Genomic DNA, 23,265 nt, shown 5'->3' with positions numbered 1-23,265 from the left:
ATGAGTGAAACAAAATCTTAGTTTACGAGAAGCCATGGAACTCACCATACGTTTAATACAAATTACGACTACAGTAAAATATACACCTGTGGTAGTATTATGTGCAAAACAGTGGGCCATCTACTTGAGTTGTGCACTGCTTGAAACATCCTGCGACTGCAGCCAAACACATTTTCTTCGCAGTCAGATGTTCACAATTTCCACGGGAAGTAGAAACAGTCCCTAAACGCAACATGTCAAGCAAAATAGATGCCACCAACAGATTTGCTGCACAGTTCACACTAGGACGTCAAGCACGCCAACGGGGGTGGAGTACAGACAGTCTTGGGTCAGACGACTTTAAGAGAAAACCGCTACATAGACGGCCCTAGTTGTTAACTAACATCCAATTCGTTATTTATACCGTTTATTTTAAGGAAACCAACGGTCGTCTGACATAGGCGGTAAGTAAACTTAATGAGAGCAAGCAAGCATTGCTGGTTGTTTGTTTGGTGAGTTTATTTGGGAACCAAAACCTTATCGACTTGAATTATTTTGAAATTAGACGTAAAATGAATTAAAATGCATCGTACTCAGTTAGGTGGTTCAACAAAAACCCCAAAAGTCTCAGTGGATGTTTTGATTGAGATTGTGTCCGCCGTTTACAAACTGCATCACAAACTGATGATGTCGGTAAAGTAAATACATTTAGCAAGTGACAAGGGATATTAAGTGTGGTTATTTGTTTAATATTCGCTGTCATTTTCTGAAATGAGTACCCCTTTTTGTTGATTTAGCGATGTTAGTTCAAGCTAGAAGGAGCGATTAAGTTTTATCAATATTTCACGGGTACATGCTTATACATTTTGTCTGATCGGAATGTATACGTGGTTATTAAATATTTGGATGTTACGTAGCCCATAAAGGTAGACATGAAAACGCAACGTAGAAATCAAAAGCTATCCTGCTAACTTAACCACTAGCTAACGTTAGCAAAATCACGAGCGTGTATTTGGCTAACTATCGTTAGCATCTACTGAACACAAAGTTGTGTCGAAATACATTCAAAGCATATGTTTAGGGCGTTACAGGTGAGCTGTATTCTTACTATATATCGTTCGCGCCGCGTTAAACTATGTTAAAAAGTAATTTCATATCGCAAGCAGTGACTGTTCGTAACAGACATTAGCGTGCTAGCATGACTCAGTGGTTTTCCTCAAGTGACACGATTGTGGCCTGCTGTTCGGAAGCAAGCGACTGGTCTTTGCAAACGTGTTAAATTGTGTTTTGTTCAACTCCATCCAAGATAAGCAGGTAGAGAGTCTAATTATGTTTTGGGTGATGTTAGCAGGCTCCGTTTTGAACGTTATCAGGTTACAAGTGCCTCAACACTGTGGGATGGGTAGTCTTTGTCTCGATGTTGCTTGCTGCTTTTGATATAATTCTCAGTCCTGCTCGTGTTGTGTAAATGTGTTTATCGGCGGAAACATTCCTTGGGTTATATACATTTTAGGGTACATTATAGTTACATTATAGTTGTCCTGAAGTTAGTGCTCACTTCAATGGCGGTAACTGATGCCTGCAATTGTGTAGTAGATTTTGCCATGTCTCGTGATTGCAGGTCTCACGAGGGTAGTTGTAAATGCATGTTTATTATTGTTACCCATGCTATAGTGACGTTTTGATTGTGCATACATAGACTATATAGCAAAAGTATTCTGGCTCGCAGACTCCGCTCTAATTCATCCCATTTGTTCTATCGGGTTGAGGTCAGGACTCTCTGCAGGCCAGTGAAGTTCATCGACACCAAACTCTCTCATCCATATATTTATGGACCTTGATTTGTACACTGGTGCACAGTCATATTGGAATAGGAAGAGGCCATTCCGAAACTGTTAGTTAAAAGTTTGGAGCATGGAATTGTACAAAATCTCTTGGTATGCTGAAGCATTTAGTTTCTTTCCCTGGAGCTAATGGGACTATGTCTTGGACAGTTCTGCACTCCTAAACCTTGTGGAAATCAGTGAGTTTAATAGCAGAGTTTAACCTGTTACAGTTGCAAAGGGTGGACCAACAAACAAAGACTTTGGATTAAGACTGGAATATCACTTAAATTCAAATGTGAGTCAAGCCAGGTGAATGAATACTTTTGGCAATATAGTGTATTTACCCTCAAAAGTGCACAGTGATGGCTTCAGTGAGTATGATACACTCCCCTCCAAAAGTATTGGAACAGCAATGTCCATTCCTTTTTTGTTGTTGTATACTGAAGACATTTGGTTTTCAGATCAAAAGATGAATATGAGTCAAAAGTTCAGAATTCCAGCTTTTATTTCATGGTATCTACATCTAGATGTGTTCAACAACTCAGAAAAGAGCACATTTTGTTTGAAGCTACCCACTTTTCAAGTGAGCAAAAGTATTGGAACAGACATAAAATTTACTTAAAAGTGAATAACATTTAATATTTGGTGGCATAACCCTTACTTGCAATAACTGCATCAAGCCTGCGACCCGTTAACTTCACCAGACTGTTGCATAACCCATTTGAAATGCTTTTCCAGGCCTTTACTGAAGGGTCTTTCAGTTATTGTTTCTGGGGTTTCTCCCTTCAGTCTCCTCTTCAGGAGGTAAAATGCATGCTCTATTGGGTTAAGGTCTGGTGATTGACTTGGCCAGTCTAAAGGCTTCTTTATTCTCGGGCCTGCGGCGACTGCGCTGACGTCCCTGCGGCTATCCCGCGCGCAGTTTGCCTCCATACTCGAGCGCAACCCACACGGACAGTTTTGAAAATGTCCTGGTGTTCTCCTCCAAGTCGGGGGGGGGTTGCTACGGCTGGTATTGGCTAGGACACCACAGGGTGGAGTTTACTCTGCATTTTTTGGCCATTTCCGGTAGCTGTTTTTCCTTTCCTTTCCGGAACAAGGAACAAAGCAACAACAATAGCAACCGTGGAACAGTGTCTGCTAGAACAAATGGACCTAGATACCCAGATGATACGTTTAATTATGCTGCAAAATCGATCAAGAAGGCGGCGGCATAGGTGGTATGTGGAACCAAAGGAAAGGCTGAGTACGTCATCACAGCATGTGACTAAAACAGACCAATCATGAGAAAAGATCTCCAAAGCATTCTACACGTAGCAACAAATTTTGCAGTGCGCGCATCAAGTGATGCATAGGGCCGTGCCTCCCAATGCGTTGATCACGTGATGCAATGCGGGCGCTGTCGGCCGTGTGAGCGCGGGAGTATAAAGAGGCCTTAAGACCTTCCACTTTTTCCCCTGATGAAGTCCTTTGTTGTGTTGGCAGTGTTTTTTGGGTCATTGTCTTGTTGCATGATGAAGCTTCTCCCAATTAGCACGGCCACAGGCTGGTTGCCTCAATGCCATGGCGCATCGAGGCAGTGATTAAAACAAAGGGATTCCCAACCAAGTATTGAAGATTAATAATAGAAAGTAGAAATAGAAATATATAGAAATTTGAAAGTACCATATTCTTATTGATTTAATGTGACCTTAATTTTTTTTTTCAACACAAACTGTTAAGTAAATGGGGATTTCTTCACAGTATTCAAATTTGTTTGAATTCCTGATTTTGTGGGTTTTATTAGATGGTCGCCCAAATTATGTAAAAATAAACAAAAATAAAAAAAATAAATCCTTGAAATTGTTTAAATTGAATCTTTGAAAATCTTAACTTTTTGAATGGAATTATAGAAATAAATAAACCTTTCCATGATATTCAAATTTTTTGGAGTGTGTGTGTGTGTGTATATATATATATATATATATATATACACACACACTCACACACAGTGTATATATACAGTGGGTACGGAAAATTTTCAGACCCCCTTAAATTTTTTTACTCTTTATATTGCAGCCGTTTGTTAAAATCATTTAAGTTCATTTTTCTTCCCTCATTAATGTACACACAGCACCCCATATTGATGGCATTTTCAGTGTCAGTCTGAAATTGTTGCTGATATATCACACAGTATTCAGACCCTTTTCTGTGACACTATTATTTAACTCTGGTCCTGTCCATTTCTTCTGATCATCCTTAAGATGGTTCTACACCTTCATTGGAGTCCAGCTGTGTTTGATTATGCTGATTGGACTTGATTAGAAAAGCCACACCCATGTCTATATAAGACCTTACCGCGCACAGTGCATGTCAGAGCAAATGAGAATCATGAGGTCAAAGGAACTCCATGAAGAGCTCAGAAACAAAATTGTGGCAAGGCACAGATCTGGCCAAGGTTAGAAAAGAATTTCTGCTGCACTTTGCGTTCCGAAGAGCACAGTGGCCTCCATAATCCTTAATTGGAAGACTTTTGGGACGACCAGAACCCTTCCTAGAGCTGGCCAAACTGAGCAGTTGGGGGAGAAGAGCCTTGGTGAGAGAGGTAAAGAAGAACCCAAAGAGGCTGTGGCTGAGCTCCAGAGATGCAGTCGGGAGATGGACAAAAGTTCTAGAAAGTCAACCATCACTGCAGCCCTCCACCAGTCGGGGCTTAATGGCAGAGTAGCTCGACTGAAGCCTCTCCTCAGCGTAAGACACATGAAAGCCTGCATGGAGTTTGCTAAAAAAAAAAAAAAAACACCTGAAGGACTCCAAGATGGTGAGAAATAAGATTCTCTGGTCGGATGAGACCAAGATAGAAATTGTTTTCTAAGTGGCATGTGTGGAGAAAACCAAGCACTGCTCATCACCTGTCCAATAGAGTCCCAACAGTGAAGCATGGTAGTGGCAGCATCATGCTGTGGGGGTGTTTTTCAGCTACAGGGACAGGATGACTGGTTGCAATCAAAGGAAAGATGAATGCGGCCAAGTACAGGGATATCCTGGACGAAAACCTTCTCCAGAGTGCTCAGGACCTCAGACTGGGCCAAAGCTTCACCTTCAAACAAGACAATGACCCTAAGCACACAGCTAAAATACTAAATGAGTGGCTTCAGAACAACTCTGTGACTCTTCTTGAATGGCCCAGCCAGAGCCCTGACTTAAACCGAATTGAGCATCTCTGGGAAGACATGAAAATGGCTGCCCACCAACGTTCACCATCCAACCTGACAGAACTGGAGAGGATCTGCAGGGAAGAATGGTAGCCGATCCCCAAATCCAGGTGTGAAAAACTTGTTGCATCATTCCCAAAAAGACTCATGGCTGTATTTGCTCTAAAAGGTGCTTCTACTAAATACTGAGCAAAGGGTCTAAGTACTGTGTGATATATCAGTTTTTCCTTTTTAATAAATATGCAAAAATGTCAACAATTCCATTTTTTTCTGTCAATATGGAGTGCTGTGTGTACATTAATGTGGGAAAAAATGAACTTAAATGATTTTAGCAAATGGCTGCAATATAAAAAAGTGAAAAATTTAAGGGGGTCTGAATACTTTCCATACCCACTGTATATACACGGTATATAGGGCTATATCGGCGATTTCTGCATTAATTGGTTGTCACGTTGTCTGGAGATGTCTTCAAGACATCTTCCTGGTGAGCGCAAGCAATATTTTGGTGTACCGGGTCCTGGAGTCACCGCGACTGATCAGCCTCGGTCGTTTCGGCAAAGTCTCCGCCAGTGAGATAGACCCTTAAAATATGACCAGTTACTCCTCTATTTGCATCTGGGAGCAGCATGAGTTTCAGGTCGCTTAGTTATCTATGGTTCCATCCATGGTTCGTACAAACATCTTAAATATTGAACAGATTTACAATTTTCGGCCCCAGCCATTTCCCAAGCAGATCGGGAAGGAAAAATCAGCACCCCTCACACCACAAGCTTATCGGTCAGGCTAATCTGTTTCTGACTTGGTAGGAAAAACAAAATGTTTCCATCAGGCCCAGTTATCTGAATGTGTTTACCCTGCTTAAGATTGTTTCCCACATTTTGAAGAAAAAAAAAAAGTGAGGCAAACATTCAATTATTATTATTTTTTTCATATAACTAAAGCCACAAGCAAATGTGGCTGTGAGCAGAACTAATGCCAACATATGAATTGAATTGGATATTTATCATATCATAGGAGAGAGAAGATGAACATATTGTTTCCTGTTTAGTTACAAGAGTTAAAGTTATGACGCTAAATACGCTGGTAGGTATTATCACATCAGTGAAATAAGTGTCTAATGCTGAAGTGTGATTTAGAAGAACTTGTTGCCTTGTTGGATAGTCCTGTTTTAGCTCAAATGAAGATTTTCAACATTGCAATGCCAACATGGACAGCTTATTAGATATTCAGAGAGATATTTTAAAATTATACAAATATAGTTATAGCCTTTATTAAGTCAAGAGCCCTGGATAATGCTAATTAAAATACATTTTCCTCATGGTAGTGACATGCCGAACTGACGTTCAGCCATTTGGGCAGTCGGTGAGCATCGTCCTGGATCGTTGGCAATGAGGCGACATTCAGAAACCAGGCTATTTTGGCATGTATCATCAAACCAGTCAGATCATATAAAACCATCTTGTGTTTGTCTTCAGGTCAGTTCACCAGACATTGCTATGGCCCAGGAGACCAATCAGAGCCCAGCTCCTATGCTCTGTGCTACCGGCTGTGGTTTCTATGGCAACCCCAGGACTAATGGCATGTGCTCCGTTTGCCACAAGGAGCACCTCTCAAGACAGAACAATGGAGGAATCAGTTCCCTGAGTGCTGTGGGTAAGACCTGCTGTCTTTTTGTGCATGAGCAAAAGTTCTTGCCCTCATCTGCACGTTGTACTTTACCTGTCAGGGTCTGGCATTAACGGTGGCCCGCCGGGGCCACGACGCCGCTGTCTTGAGCCACCACCTACGTATAGACACTGGCGCGCTCTGGCTAGTACAAATATCTGAGTCACCGAACTTTTTTGCGGGCCGAAAAATGGCCCAAAACGGCATTTTCAGTGTCAGTCTGAAATTGTTTTACCACCCAAACATCCCGTCCAAGACAGAATGTTGCGATGACGCAAAGAGAAACTGCGATCAGCACCGCCGCACTGCATAAATGCGCAAGAATTCGGGTTCGCCTCAAGACGATAACCGAAACCAACGCCGCTAGCCTCAGACAGCAGCTCGTACTTTGCAGCCTGTAGAATGGTGTTCTGCTTTCCCTGAGCATGATTTAAGCTGTTTATTGACCCTCCAGTTGGGGTTTACTCTAAAAACTAATGTACAACAGAAATAATTACCCTCATTTTATATTTAAATACACGACACAAATTGTGTTAGAAATTGCGAGATTAATGCTAACAGTCAATGGAAAACTGTATTGACGGGCTAGCTGGTATTAGCATTTGGTCACGGGAGGGATTTACCTTCAAATAACTAATATTCACACACAAACGCCGTAGTAACACATACAGACAGGTAATATAACAATACTCATGGGCATATTCTTCCTTATCTGTGAAAAAACGAGCTTAATAGTTTTATTGTGACTTTCTTTTTTTTTTTTAAGCTTACATTAAAGGACTACCTTCATGCATTCATCACACAACACTGCCCCTAAGAGGTCAAAGTGCACACAGCAGGAACAGCAGACTGTATAAAAAGACATGCTTTTTCCTGACTGTTACATGAAATCCGACTAAACTTAACTGTTTTAGGTCAATTAGGATTGCCAAAATAATGTATATTTTCTTGATGCCAGAATGAGGATTTTTATTTTAGACAACTATAATAGACAATACAGTCATAGCTAAAAGCATTGGCACGTTGTTAGCCTAAGATGTATTTATTTGTCCTTATTTTTTTCAATTTCCATTATTTTAATACATGATTTTACTTGTTACTAATTTATTTTCTGGTTGTTCCTTTAAGTTATATTTAAAGTTCAGTTTTGGGACTTGAACAAGTACAAAGGTTTGAAATAAATAAAGAATTGTGTTTATTAAATCATGATTTCACTATCAATCAAAATAATTGTGATTATATTTTTCCATAATCGCCCAGCCTCAGTGTAGCATCTTCGATAAACTATCGGCTCCGCAAAAGACATTAACTTCGCATCGCCGCATGAATGGTATATTTGAATCCAAAAGCTAGTTTATTTTTAGCCTTGTCGCGTGTCTTTTGACGTAGTACTGTAAATATCTGACGGCCAATGAAGTTATTTAAAAAAACAACAACAAAAAAACGTAGGCGGTGTGGAACAGAAAACATGTCGGAAACAGGCAACACGTAATGCCCGGATCAGACTACAAAACAAATTTGCTCTTTCACGACTGCACTGTCAGACGACTGCAATAAAATTTTGTATTGTGATACCACCGCATCCCGTTTTTTACGATCATTGGGCTTTATCTTGTCAACTCAAATGCGACCAGATACACTCGTTACCATGGCGACGACAACAAGAGTGGCGCGAGCCGACTTTATTATATGGACAAAATGGGGAAAAACTTGTGTTTGTGGTCACCGGTGCTCAGGACAGGAGAGGACGTTCGTTTAAGGCTTGCTTCAGGTATGTTCACGTACTTTTAATACGATACGGCTTACAAGCAGGCAGTAAAATGTTACGTAGCCTAGCAAGCTAGCGGTAGCACGAACGGTTGGACGTAAACATGCCGCCGTTCTGTCGAATCATGCTCTAAAGTTTCGGTGTGGGTGAAGTAATTTAATAAAAAATAAAGTAATTTAATTACAGTAAGTTAGCACCCATTATTTCTGTCATGTAATGTTGGTTTGACCTGACTGATTAGAATACACGATCTGACTAGAGCAGTGATTTCCAACCTTTATGGAGCCGAGGAACATATTTTACAATTGAAAAATCTCACGGCACACCAACCCCAAAAAAATGTCACAAAAAGTGGATACATTAATTACTGTATTTACTTCCTGCCATCTAATAGAAGACCATTCATTTGTTCTGTCTGTCACTATGCCTCACTGGCATAAATAGAGGAACAAAGATACATTATTTATTGTAAATATATTTGTTTTGAGGAATTAAGCATACAAGTATATAAAGTAAATGAACAGGTCATTTAAATAGACACATTCCTCCATCTTGTGATCGGATCGGTGATCGGTTATCATTTTTTTAAACTCGGTGATCGGCCCCAAAAATTCTGATCGTGTAAAGCCTAGTTTAAGTCAGGGCTCTGGCTCGGCCATTCAAGAACAGTCACGGAGTTGTTCTGAAGCCACTCCTTCGTTATTTTAGCTGCGTAGCCATGACGTGAAGGTGAGTCCAAAATGAGAGGTGATGGGAAGAAGGGATGTTTTCCGCTTGTGAAAACATTTTTGAAATGCAAGAATAAATAATAATAAATAAGAATAATATCATAAATAAGTCACTGATGGTGTAGTGGTACACTCGCCTGACTTTGGTGCAGGCAGCGTTGGGGTCAGTTCCCACTCAGTGACAGTGTGAATGTGAGTGCGAATGGTTGTCCGTGTCTATATGTGCCCTGCGACTGACTGGCGACCAGTTCAGGGTGTAGTCCGCCTTTCGCCCGAAGTCAGCTGTGATAGGCTCCAGCGTCCCGCGACCCTAACCAGGATAAGCAGTGTTGAAAATGGATGGATGAATATGATAAATAATAAATTACTGCGACATATCGTCTATTGAGCAATACAATTTTGGAGCTTCTGAATGATGTAAGGGCTGACTCCGGAGTCGGTCACAAGAAGGAGTCAGCCAGAGTCCGACCTCTCCCAAAATAGTTTTTCGGGTGTGCTGTCCCAAGTTTTAAATGTTACGCAAGATGGGCAGATACTTCCAATTGCCGTGCAATCATGGCAAGTATTTTTTATTTTTGTGTGCTTTTTCTGCTAACAGTTCAGATTTCATCATTTCAAACTTACTTTTGCACTTGCAGCGCTCTCCCAAATGTTCGTTGGTGAAAACCATCAGAGAGACCAAAAGCTCGACTCTCTTTTAGGTACAGCAGTTTCCGCCTCTTTTGCACCTGTTAACAATAGGACCCAGAATCTGTTATAAGGAGTTTAGATGCAATTTAGCAAATCAGGCCAATGGTCCATTATTTTCAATTCTCGATCAACCTCTTAAAACTATTTAAGTGCACAAATTATTACAACAGGTTTACACATTTCCTGCAATCCTGAAATAGAATATTGAATGCAAAGTTGAGGCATGATTTCTCTGTTCCAGCCCCATTACTTAAAAACTGTAAAATATGAGCAGATTTCTCAACCATATCTTAACAACTTTTGCCATTTTGTGCCACTGTTAGGAAAAGCCCCTCTGAATTTAGTTGCACACAAATGCAAATTGAAAGCGCCACATTAGGTTATGTTGTGTGGTTTTGATTGATTAATTGAATTCTTTATTTCGACCATGTGAGAAAGTGCCAAATTCAGTTTAACAAATTCAGTTTTGTCACGCATCCTCTCCGCCAGGCAGCAGCAGTGGCTCCACAGTCGAGGCTTCAGCAATCCAAAGGTTAGAGGCCACCTTGAATAATGCTGCAGCAGCTGCCGTGGCTGCAGCAGAGGTTGCAGCTGAGGCGGCAGCTTCAGCCGAGGCTGCTGCAACTGAAACTTTCAGGTAAGAACCTTTGCTATAAAAGCAAAACAGACAAAAAAAAACGTATTGTAAATTCGACACACCACAGAAAGGTTTAATGTTAACAAGCCCGACAATGAATGAAAGGATAAAAAAAAATGCAAAGTATGTGAAATCAGGCTTCAAAATGGTCAAGAATTGGGACATTGTTTGAGTTTCCAGATGCTGCTGGCGTGTCACTGTGTGCTCTGAAAATCACGCCTCCAGCTGTCAATGAAGTACTTCTATCGCGTCCAATCTATCTGTAAGGCGAGGAGCAGTGGCACATTGCTTTCGCTTTCACAGGCTGCAGAGAGTCATTATGCACCTTTGTTGCCGTTGAAATTCAGCGGGCCGTTAAACGACGGAGGGAATTGTCAGCCCCCTCCTTGAGCTGTCACCTTATCACGGTGGAGGGGTTTGTGTGTTCCAATGATCCTAGGAGCTAAGTTGTCTGGGGCGGGGCTTTATGCCCCTGGCAGGGTCACCCATGACGAACAGGTCCTAGGTGAGGGACCAGACAAAGCACAGCTCCAAAAGCCCCTATGATGACAAACAATTCAGGAAGATGTTTTCCCTTGCCCGGACGCGGGTCACCAGGGCCCCCCTCTGGAGCCAGGCCTGGAGGTGGGGCTCGAAGGCGAGCACCTGGTGGCCGGGCCTCCACCCATGGAGCCCGGCCGGGCACAGGCCGAAAGGGTAACGTGGGTCCCCCTTCCGATGGGCTCACCATCTGTGGGAGGGGCCATAGGGGTCGGGTTCAGTGTGAGCTGGGTGGTGGCCGAAGGCAGGGACCTTGATGATGCGATACCAGGCTACAGAAACTGGCTCTAGGTACGTGGAATGTCACCTCTCTGGCAGGGAAGGAGCCCGAGCTTGTGTGTGAGGTCGAAATCTCAGATTCAGGAGGAGCAGTGTGGTTTTCTTCCTGGCCGTGGAACAATGGACCAGCTCTACACCCTCGGCAGGGTCCTCGAGGGTGCGTGGGAGTTCGCCCAACCAGTCTAATGTGTTTTGTGGAATTGAAGAAGGCGTTCGACTGTGTCCCTCGGGGAGTTCTGTGGGGGGTGCTTCGGTAGGATGGGGTACCGAACCCCCTGATACGGGCTGTTCGCTCCCTGTACGACCGGTGTCAGAGCTTGGTCCGCATTGCCCGCAGTAAGTCGGACTCGTTTCCGGTGAGGGTTGGACTCCGCCAAGGCTGCCCTTTGTCACCGATTCTGTCCATAACTTTTATGGACAGAATTTCTAGGCGCAGAGGGGTTCCGGTTTGTGGCCTCAGAATTGCATCTCTGCTTTTTGCAGATGTGGTTCTGTTCGTTTCATCAAGCCGTGATCTCCAATTCTCACTGGAGCAGTTCGCAGCCGAGCGGGAATCGGCTGGAATGAGAATCACCCCCTCCAAATCTGAGACCATGGTCCTCAGTCGGAAAAGGGTGGCGTGCCCTCTCCGGGTCGGGGATGAGATCCTGAACCAAGTGGAGGCGTTCAAGTATCTTGGGGTCTTGTTCACGAGTGAGGGAAGAATGGAACGGGAGATCGACAGGCAGATCGGTGCAGCGTCAGCAGTGATGCAGACTTTGTATCGGTCCATTGTGGTAAAGAAGGACCTAAGCCGTTACTGGTTGATCGACGTTCCTACCCTCACCTATGGTCACGAGCTGTGGGTTGCGACCAAAAGAACAAGATCCCGGATACAAGAGGGCGAAATGAGTTTCCTCCGCAGGGTGTCCGGGCTCTCCCGTCGAGCTTGTCAGCCGTTGGGGGAGGAATTCTGTGGTGTACGCGTTGCAAGTTGCAGCCGGTTGGCGGCCAGATGATTTCCTCCCTTCGTTGCCCGCGACGCGTGTGGCTCAAAGCCCTTCGCGCTTGCGTTGGACCTTCGCTGTGTACTTTTACCGCTTTCGGGCTGGGGCGGTTTGCTGCTGCCTCGTAACACAACGCACGTGGGGCAAGACGACAGAGACATGTTAGCCCAAATAACATCAAACACATTACAGTTCAGGGAAGATGTATCTTTTCGGGTTGTGGGCCTACTTTGAAGGCAAATTGCACGCTACTCTGGTAGAACTGGGTCCATTATGAGTGAGGAAGTGGCAATTTTGCCGGATGGCCGCTGCATGGAAGAAGGGCACTGGTGTTTATATAGCGGGTGACGGAAAGTATACGCCCAAAACCTCTTGATGTCACAAGGATAGTTTTTAGCCCCGCCCACAAGATCAGGAAAATGTACATGAAAATGTACAAAAAGAGTTTTAAAGCCATATCTCAACAATTGAGTACTATGTTGTTGTCAATCTTTGTGCATGTTTTCAGCACTTCAAACATATTTAATGTATTTAGAAACAAAACAAGGATTAACATTTTGGGGCACTTTAAAATGCTTAGATAGTGATTTGTTTACACTTATTTGTTTTATGGCATTGTTATATTAAGCAATTTTGATAGCTTTTCCTTTTCCTGTTGCATGTTTCTTTATTGCAGTGGGATGTCAACAACTATTTCTGTAACACAAAAGATGGCTGAGATAAGTCTGTCGTCAGAGGACCAAGGAGCATCGGGGAGCAAAGCAGAACTCACGGATCCTGGTGGATATCACATTTTTATTTATTTATATTTTTCCATTGTTTTAGTCACCAGTTCAGATGATCTGTAAACAACAGCATAACATTTCAAACATATAACTGCCTTTTGAAAATAGGATGGATGTACGTCTGTGTCAAAAGACACATTTTGGAACAGACAATGACATGATTGAAGAATGAGCCTTTTTGCTGCTGCTTCTGTCATATCAGTTTGTTTTTCCATTCTAAACGGCAGCACCTCCAGGGTTGACAAATCCTCTAAATCATCATGTTCTAGCAGGTTTGAGCTTGTCAGAACCAAACCAAAAATCTCTTAAATAGGGTTGGACATGGTTTGAATTTGAGCGCTTCCGGTTCCTTAGTTCGATTCTGGTTTCAAATGATTCTCGATTACGATTCTTTTAGGGGGCTGAGTCAAAAAAGTTTGCATGGTTTAAGTAAAGGGTGTCCAAATTATGAACATCCATTTTCTTAGCAGCCCGCATCGCAGATTAAAGTGAACATTTGACTCGGGGTGCTTTATAACCAGTATCAATATCAAACCTATGAACTAAAAGGCAATGTGTGTGGAACTAACCCAACTGACTTAATATTCATTGTTTCAGCTCAAAGTTAAATATAGCATTGTTAAAATTGTTATTTTAACTGTTTTAACTATTTTATTTTATTGTTTCACTCACCCAGTTGACTGAAAGCTGACTTCACTGATAGCATTGTTGAAATAGTTATTTTATAACTATTTTAACAATGCTATATCGCTGCCCCTGTATTCTGTTTCATCACATCAAATGGTTTATATGTGCAAGTTTTAACTTGACCTCTTGTTTTAAGCTTGTAGCCTTTTATTTTGAAGGGTACGCACCGGAACTCAGCATTTTGGCACGAAAAGTAACTTCACACGGCACCGGCGATGTTTTTATTTATTTATTTATTTTTTGGTAATTTTTTTTTTTTTTTTTATGGATGGAACCAAATGCTATAAAACGCTTTCCCTACCCACCAAAAAGGCACAAGGTTAGTGTTTGTGACACTGTGAGTTTATGTGAATTTTGTCCCAATTCATTGTGATGTAAAGTTGCTACGGTGAAGTTTTAGCCAAATGTTAAGGTTTATTTATTTATTTATCTGTCATCAGCGCTTACATTGGTTTGAAGACTAAAATAAGCGCTAAAAACTATAAGTGCAAAAGTGCAAGCAACCGTTTACCTTGTTAGCTGTCTCAATGTTGGCATAGACTTATTTTGTTTCACTCACTCAATTGACTGAGAGTTGACTTCACTGAAGCTCCGCGCGGTGTAGGCTGAGGCTCGGAGTGCGTCAAACGCTACACATCGTGAAAGCCTCCTTTCCACAATATCATCTTAGTTCAAGTGTTGCACTGAGGCGACTGGTCATTCATTTTAACAAAGTTAAGACACACCTTTGTTCGCCGCCGTTGGGCACAAGTGCGTCATTGTGCGCGTTCTTCTTCGTTGGTTTGCACCGCTTCTCGCCACTCCGTCGCAGCTGAAGTACTAGGCATCGAAACTGGGTACCGAATTTTTTTTCATTTGAACAGTTCCGGGAGAAGCGGAACGTTAGTCGCGGTTTCAATCGGTTCTCGATTCTCAATGCCCAACCCTACTCTTAAAGATGAGCAGCTTGAAACACATTCTCGTCTTGTCATTACAGTTTTTTGCAATGTATTGCATTGAAAGCCTTTATTAGAGAGAGCTTTCATGACCAGCCCTGCATCTCTCTGACTACTTTTTCTGAAGGCTCGAATTCAACTGCAGCATTTGACGTTTTGTATTCAAATGTTTTTGCAGGTGTGTAATTCAGTTGGAAAGAGAAGTATAAGTTAAACGTTTTTTTCCCGTGTTTTCAGTGACGAGTCAGACCACAGTCACAGCCATTCATCCCTCCACTGCTGGCAGTGAAGAATCCCGAGCCCCGGAGCCTCCCAAACCCAAAAAGAACCGTTGTTATATGTGCCGCAAAAAGGTTGGCCTGACAGGTGAGTTGATAGAAACAGTTTTTCAAAGCCTACAGTTAGGAACATGGGGGAGAAAGCTGTTCCTAGTTATATTCTAAAATAATATATTTCTCATAATAATTTTTGGTGGATTGCTGATAAGGCTTACCTTTGAACATTTGGATTGATCTTTGCCCCCAATGTGCAAGAATCATGAAAATGGTAAAGCTGGTTCTGTTTTTTTTTTTTTTTTTAAATTCTGAATTGATTCCATTGACACCCAAGATTTTGCCAGAATAGTCCCGATGTGGTGTGACATGCTGTGACTCCTCCAAAATGAAAGAGAGGACCGAAATGGTGAGGGGTCGCAGGCCCCAGTAGTCAAGCCAAGAGAAATGTGAATACCCACCACCCACCTTATTAATATGGTTAAGAGGTCCCCAACTAGCAACCATTATCCCTGTACAAGATAGTGTGTGGTGGGGTGTCGTGCATTTAAATTGGGGAGACGGACGGTGGGGGTGGTGTGAGACGGTCACAGGGCAATAATGATCCACAATCGTCACCCCCCACCCAGGCCAACCAGCTGCCCATAGGAATTGTAAATGTATGTGATGCATTAAAAATCCGCAGGGGAAAGGCATGGCTGGCGAGAGAGCAGGCCGGAGTGTCGGAACACCTGGCCCGACCCTACCCTCCGCCGACTGACGTGTGTATGATGCATTAAAACTGGAGGACCGGCAGGTCAGAGAAGGGCGGCGACCAGATGGGAGACCAGCACAGATGTGCCATGACTTCGCCCGCCATCTGCCCCATCATGCCTCGTGTCTGCCAGTCACATTTGACAACTCTTGCGTTTTCCCCTCCCATCAAGAGTGGCTGTCATCCTCGCCCACGTTAGAGCTTGAACCTCCTCTCTTCACCATATTAACGCTGGTCCTGCAGCACCTCCACTGATTTCTTTTCCAGTACTGCATCTTAAAATACTCATGCCGACTTTAAGGTCATCCATAAATCTATATGTTTGTCTGACCGGCTCCATATCGCCACACCCTACCGGACTATAAAGATCATTTTCCTTAATCTATGTCAGTTTTCCCTCTGCCCAGAGAACTTCAGCTCTGCTGGTGCTCGTTGTTGGAAGTTATTGCTAGGGACAGAGCGATTGTCAGCATTTTGACACATATCACGATGCATACCATCGCCCCCACTCTCCATTCCAGCAGTTTTATTAATCTCTTTGTTCCCAAACATTCCCAACGATCTTCTAGTCAATTTTCTGCCCCAAATTACTGGAACACTACAATAAATAATAAAACTCACCTCATTCATCCCAGGATTATTGTTGAAAAAGTTAGTGCGGGATTCTATACAGGATTGCTGCACCTGTTTTTAGCCTGTTATAAACCTTTTATTGATATGCTGTGATGTAGTGGAATATTCAGTGGGAACGGAAAGTATTCAGACCGCCTTAAATCTGGACTCTTTGTTATATTGCAGCCATTTGCGAAAAGCATTTGTTAATTTTTTCCTCAATGTACACACAGCACCCCACATTGACAGAAAAAAACAATTGTTGAAATTTTTGCAATTTATTAAAAAAGAAAAACTGAAATATCACACGGCCATAAGTATTCAGACCATTTGCTGTGACACTCATATATTTAACTCTGGTGCTGTCCACTTCGTCTGATCATCCTTGAGATGGTTCTACACCTTCATTGGAGTCCAGCTGTGCTTGATTATATTGATTGGACTTGATTAGGAAAGCCACACACCTGTCTATATAAGACCTTACAGCTCACAGTGCATGTCAGAGCAAATGAGAATCACGAGGTCAAAGGAACTGGCTCAAGAGCTCAAAGGCAGAATTGTGGCAAGGCACAAAGCTGGCCAAGGTTACAAAAATAATTCTGCTGCACTTAAGGGTCCAAAGAGCGCACTGGCCTCCATAATCCTTAAATGGAAGACATTTGGGACAACCAGAACCCTTCCGAGAGCTGGCAGTCTGGCCAAACTGAGCAATCGGAGGAGAAGAGTCTTGGTGAAAGGTAAAGAAGAACCCAAAGATCACTGTGGCTGAGCTCCAGCGATGCAGTTGGAAGATGGGAGAAAGTTCTAGAAAGTCAACCATCACTGCAGCCCTCCACCAGTCTGGGCAGAGTGGCCCGACGGAAGCCTCTCCTCAGTGCAAGACACATGAAAGCCCGCATGGAGTCTGCTAAAAAAAAAACACCTGAAAAACTCAAAGATGGTGAGAAAAAAGATTCTCTGTTCTAATGAGACCAAGATAGAACTTTTTGGCCTCAATTCTAAGGGGCATGTGTGGAGAAAACCAGGCACTGCTCATCACCTGTCCAATACAGTCCCAACAGTAAAGCATGGTGGTGGCAGCATCATGCTGTGGAGGTGTTTTTCAGCTGCAGGGACAGGACCACCGAGAGAGGGAAGCCCAGAGAAGAAAGGATGTCAAGGCTTTTTGTGCCAACTGAGGCGGGGGAAAAAGACTACACCCATCGACTCGGTTTTCCATGTTGAAGTTCTATCTGGGCCCTAAGTCCAGGTTGAGACTCAGCATGTTTTGAAATAAACATTTCTCAACTTTGAAACTGCCTCACGCATAGATCAAGCATATAAAATTATTGTTTAAACTTTAGTCTGTGCAAATTAACTACTTATTGTTCAATGCAACATCATTTCATACTGTTTTGCTTCAAATCAAGAGGAACCGTTCATAAAGTTTAGAATATTTATGGTTTGTTTTGTTTCATACAGATGTGGGATTTCTTTAATGTCATTTTTATTGTCCACAGGCAGTGTCTCTAATCACTACTAGAGAGTGATCTTGTTCCATTGTTCAACAGGGATCAATCACTTCCTTCCCCTAGTCATGCCGGGCAAGACATGAGATCCGCAACCGGTTTATAGCTCAGATGATATAAACCAGGTTCCCTGTGTCTTGTGATTACAAACCGGCTGGTTGAGGTTCAGGAAGCAGGAATGCAAAGGTTGTCAACTCTCTAGAGTTACCGTTGACAACTTTTCCATAGGGCGTATTCGCTACAGTTGTGTCCTGAAGATGTTTGTGTTTCAGATCAAAAGATGAATGAGACAAAAGTTCAGAATTCCAGCTTTTATTTCATGGTATTTACGTCGAGATGTGTTAAACAACACAGGACAGAGCACCTTTTGTTTGATGCCACCATTTTTTTCAAGTGAGCAAAGGTTTTGGAACATGACTGATGGGTGTTTTTAGTTGCTCAGGTGTTGCCTTTTAGATTGCTTAAACATTTGATAGTGGTTGTTTTTGTCTTTGGGTTTCACCTGTGAAAACTGCATTTGCTGTTAAGCAAACATGAAGACCATAGAGCTGTCTATGGGAGAAAAGCAAACCACTTTGAAGCTGAGAGAAGAGGGATAATCGATCATAGCTATTGCACAAACATCGGGCAAAGCCAATACAACAATTTGGAATCTCCTGAAAAAGAGAAACTACTAGTGTACTGAGCAACAGACATCGAACTGGTCGGCCAAAGATATCAATAGCAGTTGATGACAGAAACATTATGAGAACTGTGAAGAAACACCCAAAGACAACAGTCAGTGACACCACTGCCAACCTCCACAGGGCAGGGGTGAAGGTATCACAATCCACTGTTCGAAGAAGACTTCATGAGAAGAAATATACTGTTCAGGCCATACCCCGAGATGCAAACCACTCATAAGAAAAAATAATCTGAACGCCAGATTGGATTTTGCAAAGTACAGAGATGAGCCACAACAGTTGTGGAACAAAGTTTTATGGACTGCTGAGACCAAAATTAACCTCTACCAAAGCGATGAAAAGGCCAAAGTATGGAGAAAGAAGGGATGGAGAAAGAAATAATCTTCTTATGATCCAAAACACACAAACTCATCTGTGAAGCATCGTGGAGGTAAATTCATGGCTTGGGCTTGCATGGCTGCTTCTGGAACGGGCTCACTAGTCTTTAGTGATGATGAAACTCATCATGGTAGCAGCAGAATGAATTCTGAAATCTACAAAACCATTTTGTCCGGGAATTTACAAAAAAGTGAATCCAAACTAATCGGGAGAAGCTTCATGATACAACAAGACAATGAGCCAAAACACACTGCCAACACAACAAAGGACTTAACAGTGGGGGGAAAGTGGAAGGTCTTAGACTGGCTAAGTCAATTACCGGACCTTAACCAAAGAGAGCATGCATTTTACCTCCTGAAGAGGCGACTGAAGGGAGAAACCCCCAGAAACAAACAAGAACTGAAAGAGGCTGCCCTAAAGGCCTGAAATATAGCATTTCAAATGAAGACTACAACAGTCTGGTGAAGTCAATGGGTCACCGGCTTGATGCTGTTATTGCAAGTAAGGGTTATGCCACTAAATATGAAATGCTATTCACTTTAAGTTAATTGAATAATGTCTGTTCCAGTATTTTTACTCACTTGAAATGTGGGTGCCTTCAAACAAAAGGTGCTCTCTCCTGAGTTAAGACATCTTAACCATGAAATAAAAGCTGGAATTCTAAATTTTTGTCTCATATTCATCTTTTGATCTGAAACCCAAATGTCTTCAGTATACAATAAAAACAAAGGAATTCACCTGTGTATTTCTTCTTTCGAAGTCTTTTTCAAACAGTGGATTGTGATACCTTCACTGCTGCCCTGTGGCGGTTGGCTGTGATGTCACTGACTGTTGTCTTTGGGTGTGTCTTCAAAAAAAACAGGCACTATCTAATGTTTAAGCAGTCAGTCTAAAAGGCAACACCTGAGCAACTCGAATCACCATCAGTCACATGTTGTAATACTTTTGCTCACTTGAAAAGTTGGATGCTTCCAACAAAAGGTGCTCTGTCCTGAGTTGTTTAACACATCTAGATGTAAATACCGTGACATAAAAGCTGGAATTCTGAACTTTTGTCTCATATTCATCTTTTGATTGGAAACCCATAAGTCTTCAGTATACAACAAAAACAAAGGAATTGACCTTGCCATTCCAATACCTGTGGTGGGGACTGTGTTATTATTTATCATCTTATTCATCTTCATTTTCAATTTTTTTTCCTTTTTTGGGTGTATCAACCCCGAAAACCTTTACTGGTGGGTTTATCCCCTGTGTATTATCACTCCCAGTTGACGTTTACTGTAAACCTGACCCCATAACCAAAATACAACTGAACCTTGTATTTGCGCACTCAAATTTTCAACAAAACCATATAAATTTATCAAAATGTTTAACGAACTAATTTTTTCTCACAAAGGCAATGCGTATGCAATGCAAACATGTTAGACGCCAGAGGTACTAATGGAAATTTAGCATAGATGTCAGTTAATTGCAAACCTTCAAACAACTGCTACAGACAGACTGACTCTTCTTCTTGCTATCAATTACCTCAATTTCCCATGTATAATGCGCATTCCCCCCCAAAATTCATCAAAAGTCACGAGTGCGCATTATACATAGGAATTTTTCAACTTTTCTTACACCTACAGTCTTTAACACGATATAAGTGTATTAGTGATTTGAGAAGGGTGATCGTTGGTTTCATTGTGAAACATACTAACTACAGTTACACTTTTAGGTCTAATTCTGTTGTTTTACAGCCATCAGAAAAATCCGATGATTTTCCAGACTTCACTCCTGAATTTAATTAAGAAGTACTGTAGGCATTCTTAAAGAAGCAATGCATTTCAGCTAGTCATGGACCATAGAAAGTACCTGCTAATGTCAGTGACAACGAGGCAGGTTATCGGTCACGATGCAAAACTCTCTTTTGGTACAGAAATAATAAAATAGTTGAGACAGCAACAAGAGGAAGAAGGGGATAAACACACACAAGGTCTATTACCACTATTTAGGGGACAATTAACACTAACTGACATACCACAGCATTCTTAAGTATTTTCAAGGACGCTGAGCATGCTGGGGATTTCTCCGACGCTGCTCGGTTACGTTGTCGTTTACGCACTTGAAAACATGGCGGCTTGCTATCAGAGCTGCTCTGCAGCGGTGATGTTTTTAACTACTTGTAACTTGTTTTCATCGATGTAAACGTTGCATAATTTGGCAAGATGGGGGTCAGTGGTCTATTTAGCACAGTAGCGATTATTTTTAAATGTTTATTAAAGCAACAACTTGATTTAAAAAAAAAAAAAAAAGAAGGTAAACAGCAATTAGTATTGACTGAATGTTGATTCTAGATTCAGTGTCAAGAAAAATTTACCTATATGACTTGCACACTATATTTGAAAAGAGAACCTGTTATACTGAGTTTGTCTTCTCAGGCCTCATCTGATCAATAGTAGCCGAGTATGCGTTTCCATAGCCAGATGTATTCCTTTTAAAAAAAACAAAAACAAAACTCAAACTGTCCTGTTGTGGCGTTTCAGGTTTTGAGTGCCGCTGTGGGAACCTGTTCTGTGGCTTTCACCGTTACTCAGACCAGCACAACTGTCCGTACGACTACAAAGCCGAAGCTGCGGCCAAGATTCGCAAAGAGAACCCGGTGGTTGTCGCCGACAAGATCCAGAGAATATGAGAACTTTGATTTCTTGGATCAGTGGGCTTTACTTATACAAAATGGACCCAAATTGAGCCCAACCTTCTCTGATGGACCCCGGTGTTCACAATCAATATCATGGTTTTCTTTCCACACGTTCATATTTCCAGCTACTGTTCTTTGTGTGATTTTTTTTTTTTTTTTTTTTTTTTTAAGAAGGTGTTAGATAACAGTTAAGAGGGATAATGGGGTCCATATTATGGTATCCATCCATCAATTTTCTAATACTGCTGATCCTGTGTTGCCCTTGATTGGAAAAAAAAAAGTGATTTTATACAAATCAGTTGAAGGTTGCCTATTGATCCCTATGATCCTCCATAGGGATAACTTAGGTCAGATTCTTGGGCTGGACTGGAGACTGTTACTGCTGTTTGCTCGTGATGCCATCCCAGCCATGCTTGCTCTCTGCTGGCATGAGTAGCAAAGTGGATATTGGACTTTTCTTTTTTTCTTCTTAAGTTTGTCCCCTTGTTCAGAATTTAACTCTTCTGAGCTCGTCAGATAACAGCGTCCTCTGTTTGCAAGTCTGTGCCACTGGATCTATCCACCCCCACCCATGTTGCTAACAAAATGTTATACAACTGTTGGAGCGTTCCCGTGTGAATTTTTGAAGTAGATCGGAATGTTGGCACAGCAACCTCATTTTCTTTTGGTCCTTAATTAACATGACCGTTTCTTGTATTCTCATTTCCCCCCACTGTTTTTTCACCAATGTGTGTGCGCGTGTGTTGTCATATGACAAGTAGCCTAAACTTGAATAATTTGTTTTGCCTTTGACATGGTTTGGTCTCACTAATATTTTCCTTTTTGACTTCACTTTTGAATGCTTTCTGCTGTTTTAATGTGAGTTGATGTTCACAATGTTGGAAGTGGTCAATTGCTGTTTCGATATGTGTATCCAAACACATTTGTCGTGGGAAAAGTTTTGAATGGTTGTTGACTGAGTATATGAGATAAGTAGTGTTTGCTTTTCATGGATTATTTTTGTCGGGAGATGGTCTAGCTGCTTATTCCCATGGTTTTTTCTTACCCTTTTAGTTATGCAAGTTTGTACAAACATCTTTATTTATATACTGCCGTATGCATAATCTTAATAATACAGAGTAAGTTGTATGATGTAAATAAAATGTGTTCACAAACATTACAGCAAGTGTTGTAAGCCCTTCATTTTCAGAGTACTAGTTTCACTTACAGCGAACATAAAATATACACACCCCTGTTCATGTCATGTTTTTCTGGAGGGAAGAAAACTGACCAGGATCATTTTAAATCTTTTTCTGCTGTTAATGTGAGCTATGAACTGTAGAACTGAATGGGGGGGGGGGGGGGAATGAATAAATGTGGTTGCATAAGTGTGCACACCCTAATAACGGCATGTGGCTGTATTCAGAATTGACCAATCACATTCAAGCTCATGTTAAATGGAAGTCCTCACACAACTCCCACCATTTAAAGTGCCTCGAATTAACACCATATAAAGTTCAGATGTTCTAGTAGGCTTTTCCTGATTTTTTTTTTTTTTTTTTTTTTTTTTTTGCTTACTAGATGTAGCCTGACTGTTTTGTGGTAACACTTGACTTATTTGGAACTGTTCCTAACGCCCTCCATCGTGACTCAGGCCCCAGTTCCATATGAAGAAAAAAAGCCCCAAAGCATGATGCTGC

General features: G+C 41.9%; 1 protein-coding gene across 6 annotated transcripts; it reads left to right on the top strand.

The window, feature by feature from the left end:
- Positions 1 to 236: 236 nt before the first annotated feature.
- On the top strand, positions 237 to 22,745 carry LOC133490168 (AN1-type zinc finger protein 5-like). 6 transcript variants are annotated; one of them, XM_061799869.1, is made up of 7 exons: positions 237 to 443; positions 6,475 to 6,652; positions 9,799 to 9,861; positions 10,340 to 10,487; positions 12,969 to 13,072; positions 14,937 to 15,065; positions 15,657 to 16,638. In XM_061799869.1, exons 2-7 carry the CDS (start codon positions 6,496 to 6,498, stop codon positions 15,740 to 15,742), a joined length of 687 nt encoding a protein of 228 aa, XP_061655853.1. In that variant the 5' UTR covers positions 237 to 443; positions 6,475 to 6,495; the 3' UTR covers positions 15,743 to 16,638. The 6 variants fall into 6 exon arrangements, with proteins under 6 accessions (XP_061655853.1, XP_061655847.1, XP_061655852.1 ...); XM_061799863.1 differs by lacking the exon at positions 15,657 to 16,638 and adding an exon at positions 21,432 to 22,745 and having other exon boundaries at positions 244 to 443; XM_061799866.1 differs by lacking the exons at positions 237 to 443; positions 15,657 to 16,638 and adding exons at positions 470 to 491; positions 21,432 to 22,745.
- The last annotated feature ends 520 nt before the right edge of the window (positions 22,746 to 23,265 follow it).

The sequence above is a fragment of the Phyllopteryx taeniolatus genome, chromosome 15, assembly GCF_024500385.1.
Source record: "Phyllopteryx taeniolatus isolate TA_2022b chromosome 15, UOR_Ptae_1.2, whole genome shotgun sequence".
In the NCBI taxonomy this organism is placed as follows: Eukaryota; Metazoa; Chordata; class Actinopteri; order Syngnathiformes; family Syngnathidae; genus Phyllopteryx; species Phyllopteryx taeniolatus.
Note: the sequence above shows the minus strand (reverse complement) of the source record. Positions and strands in the feature narration are given on the sequence as shown.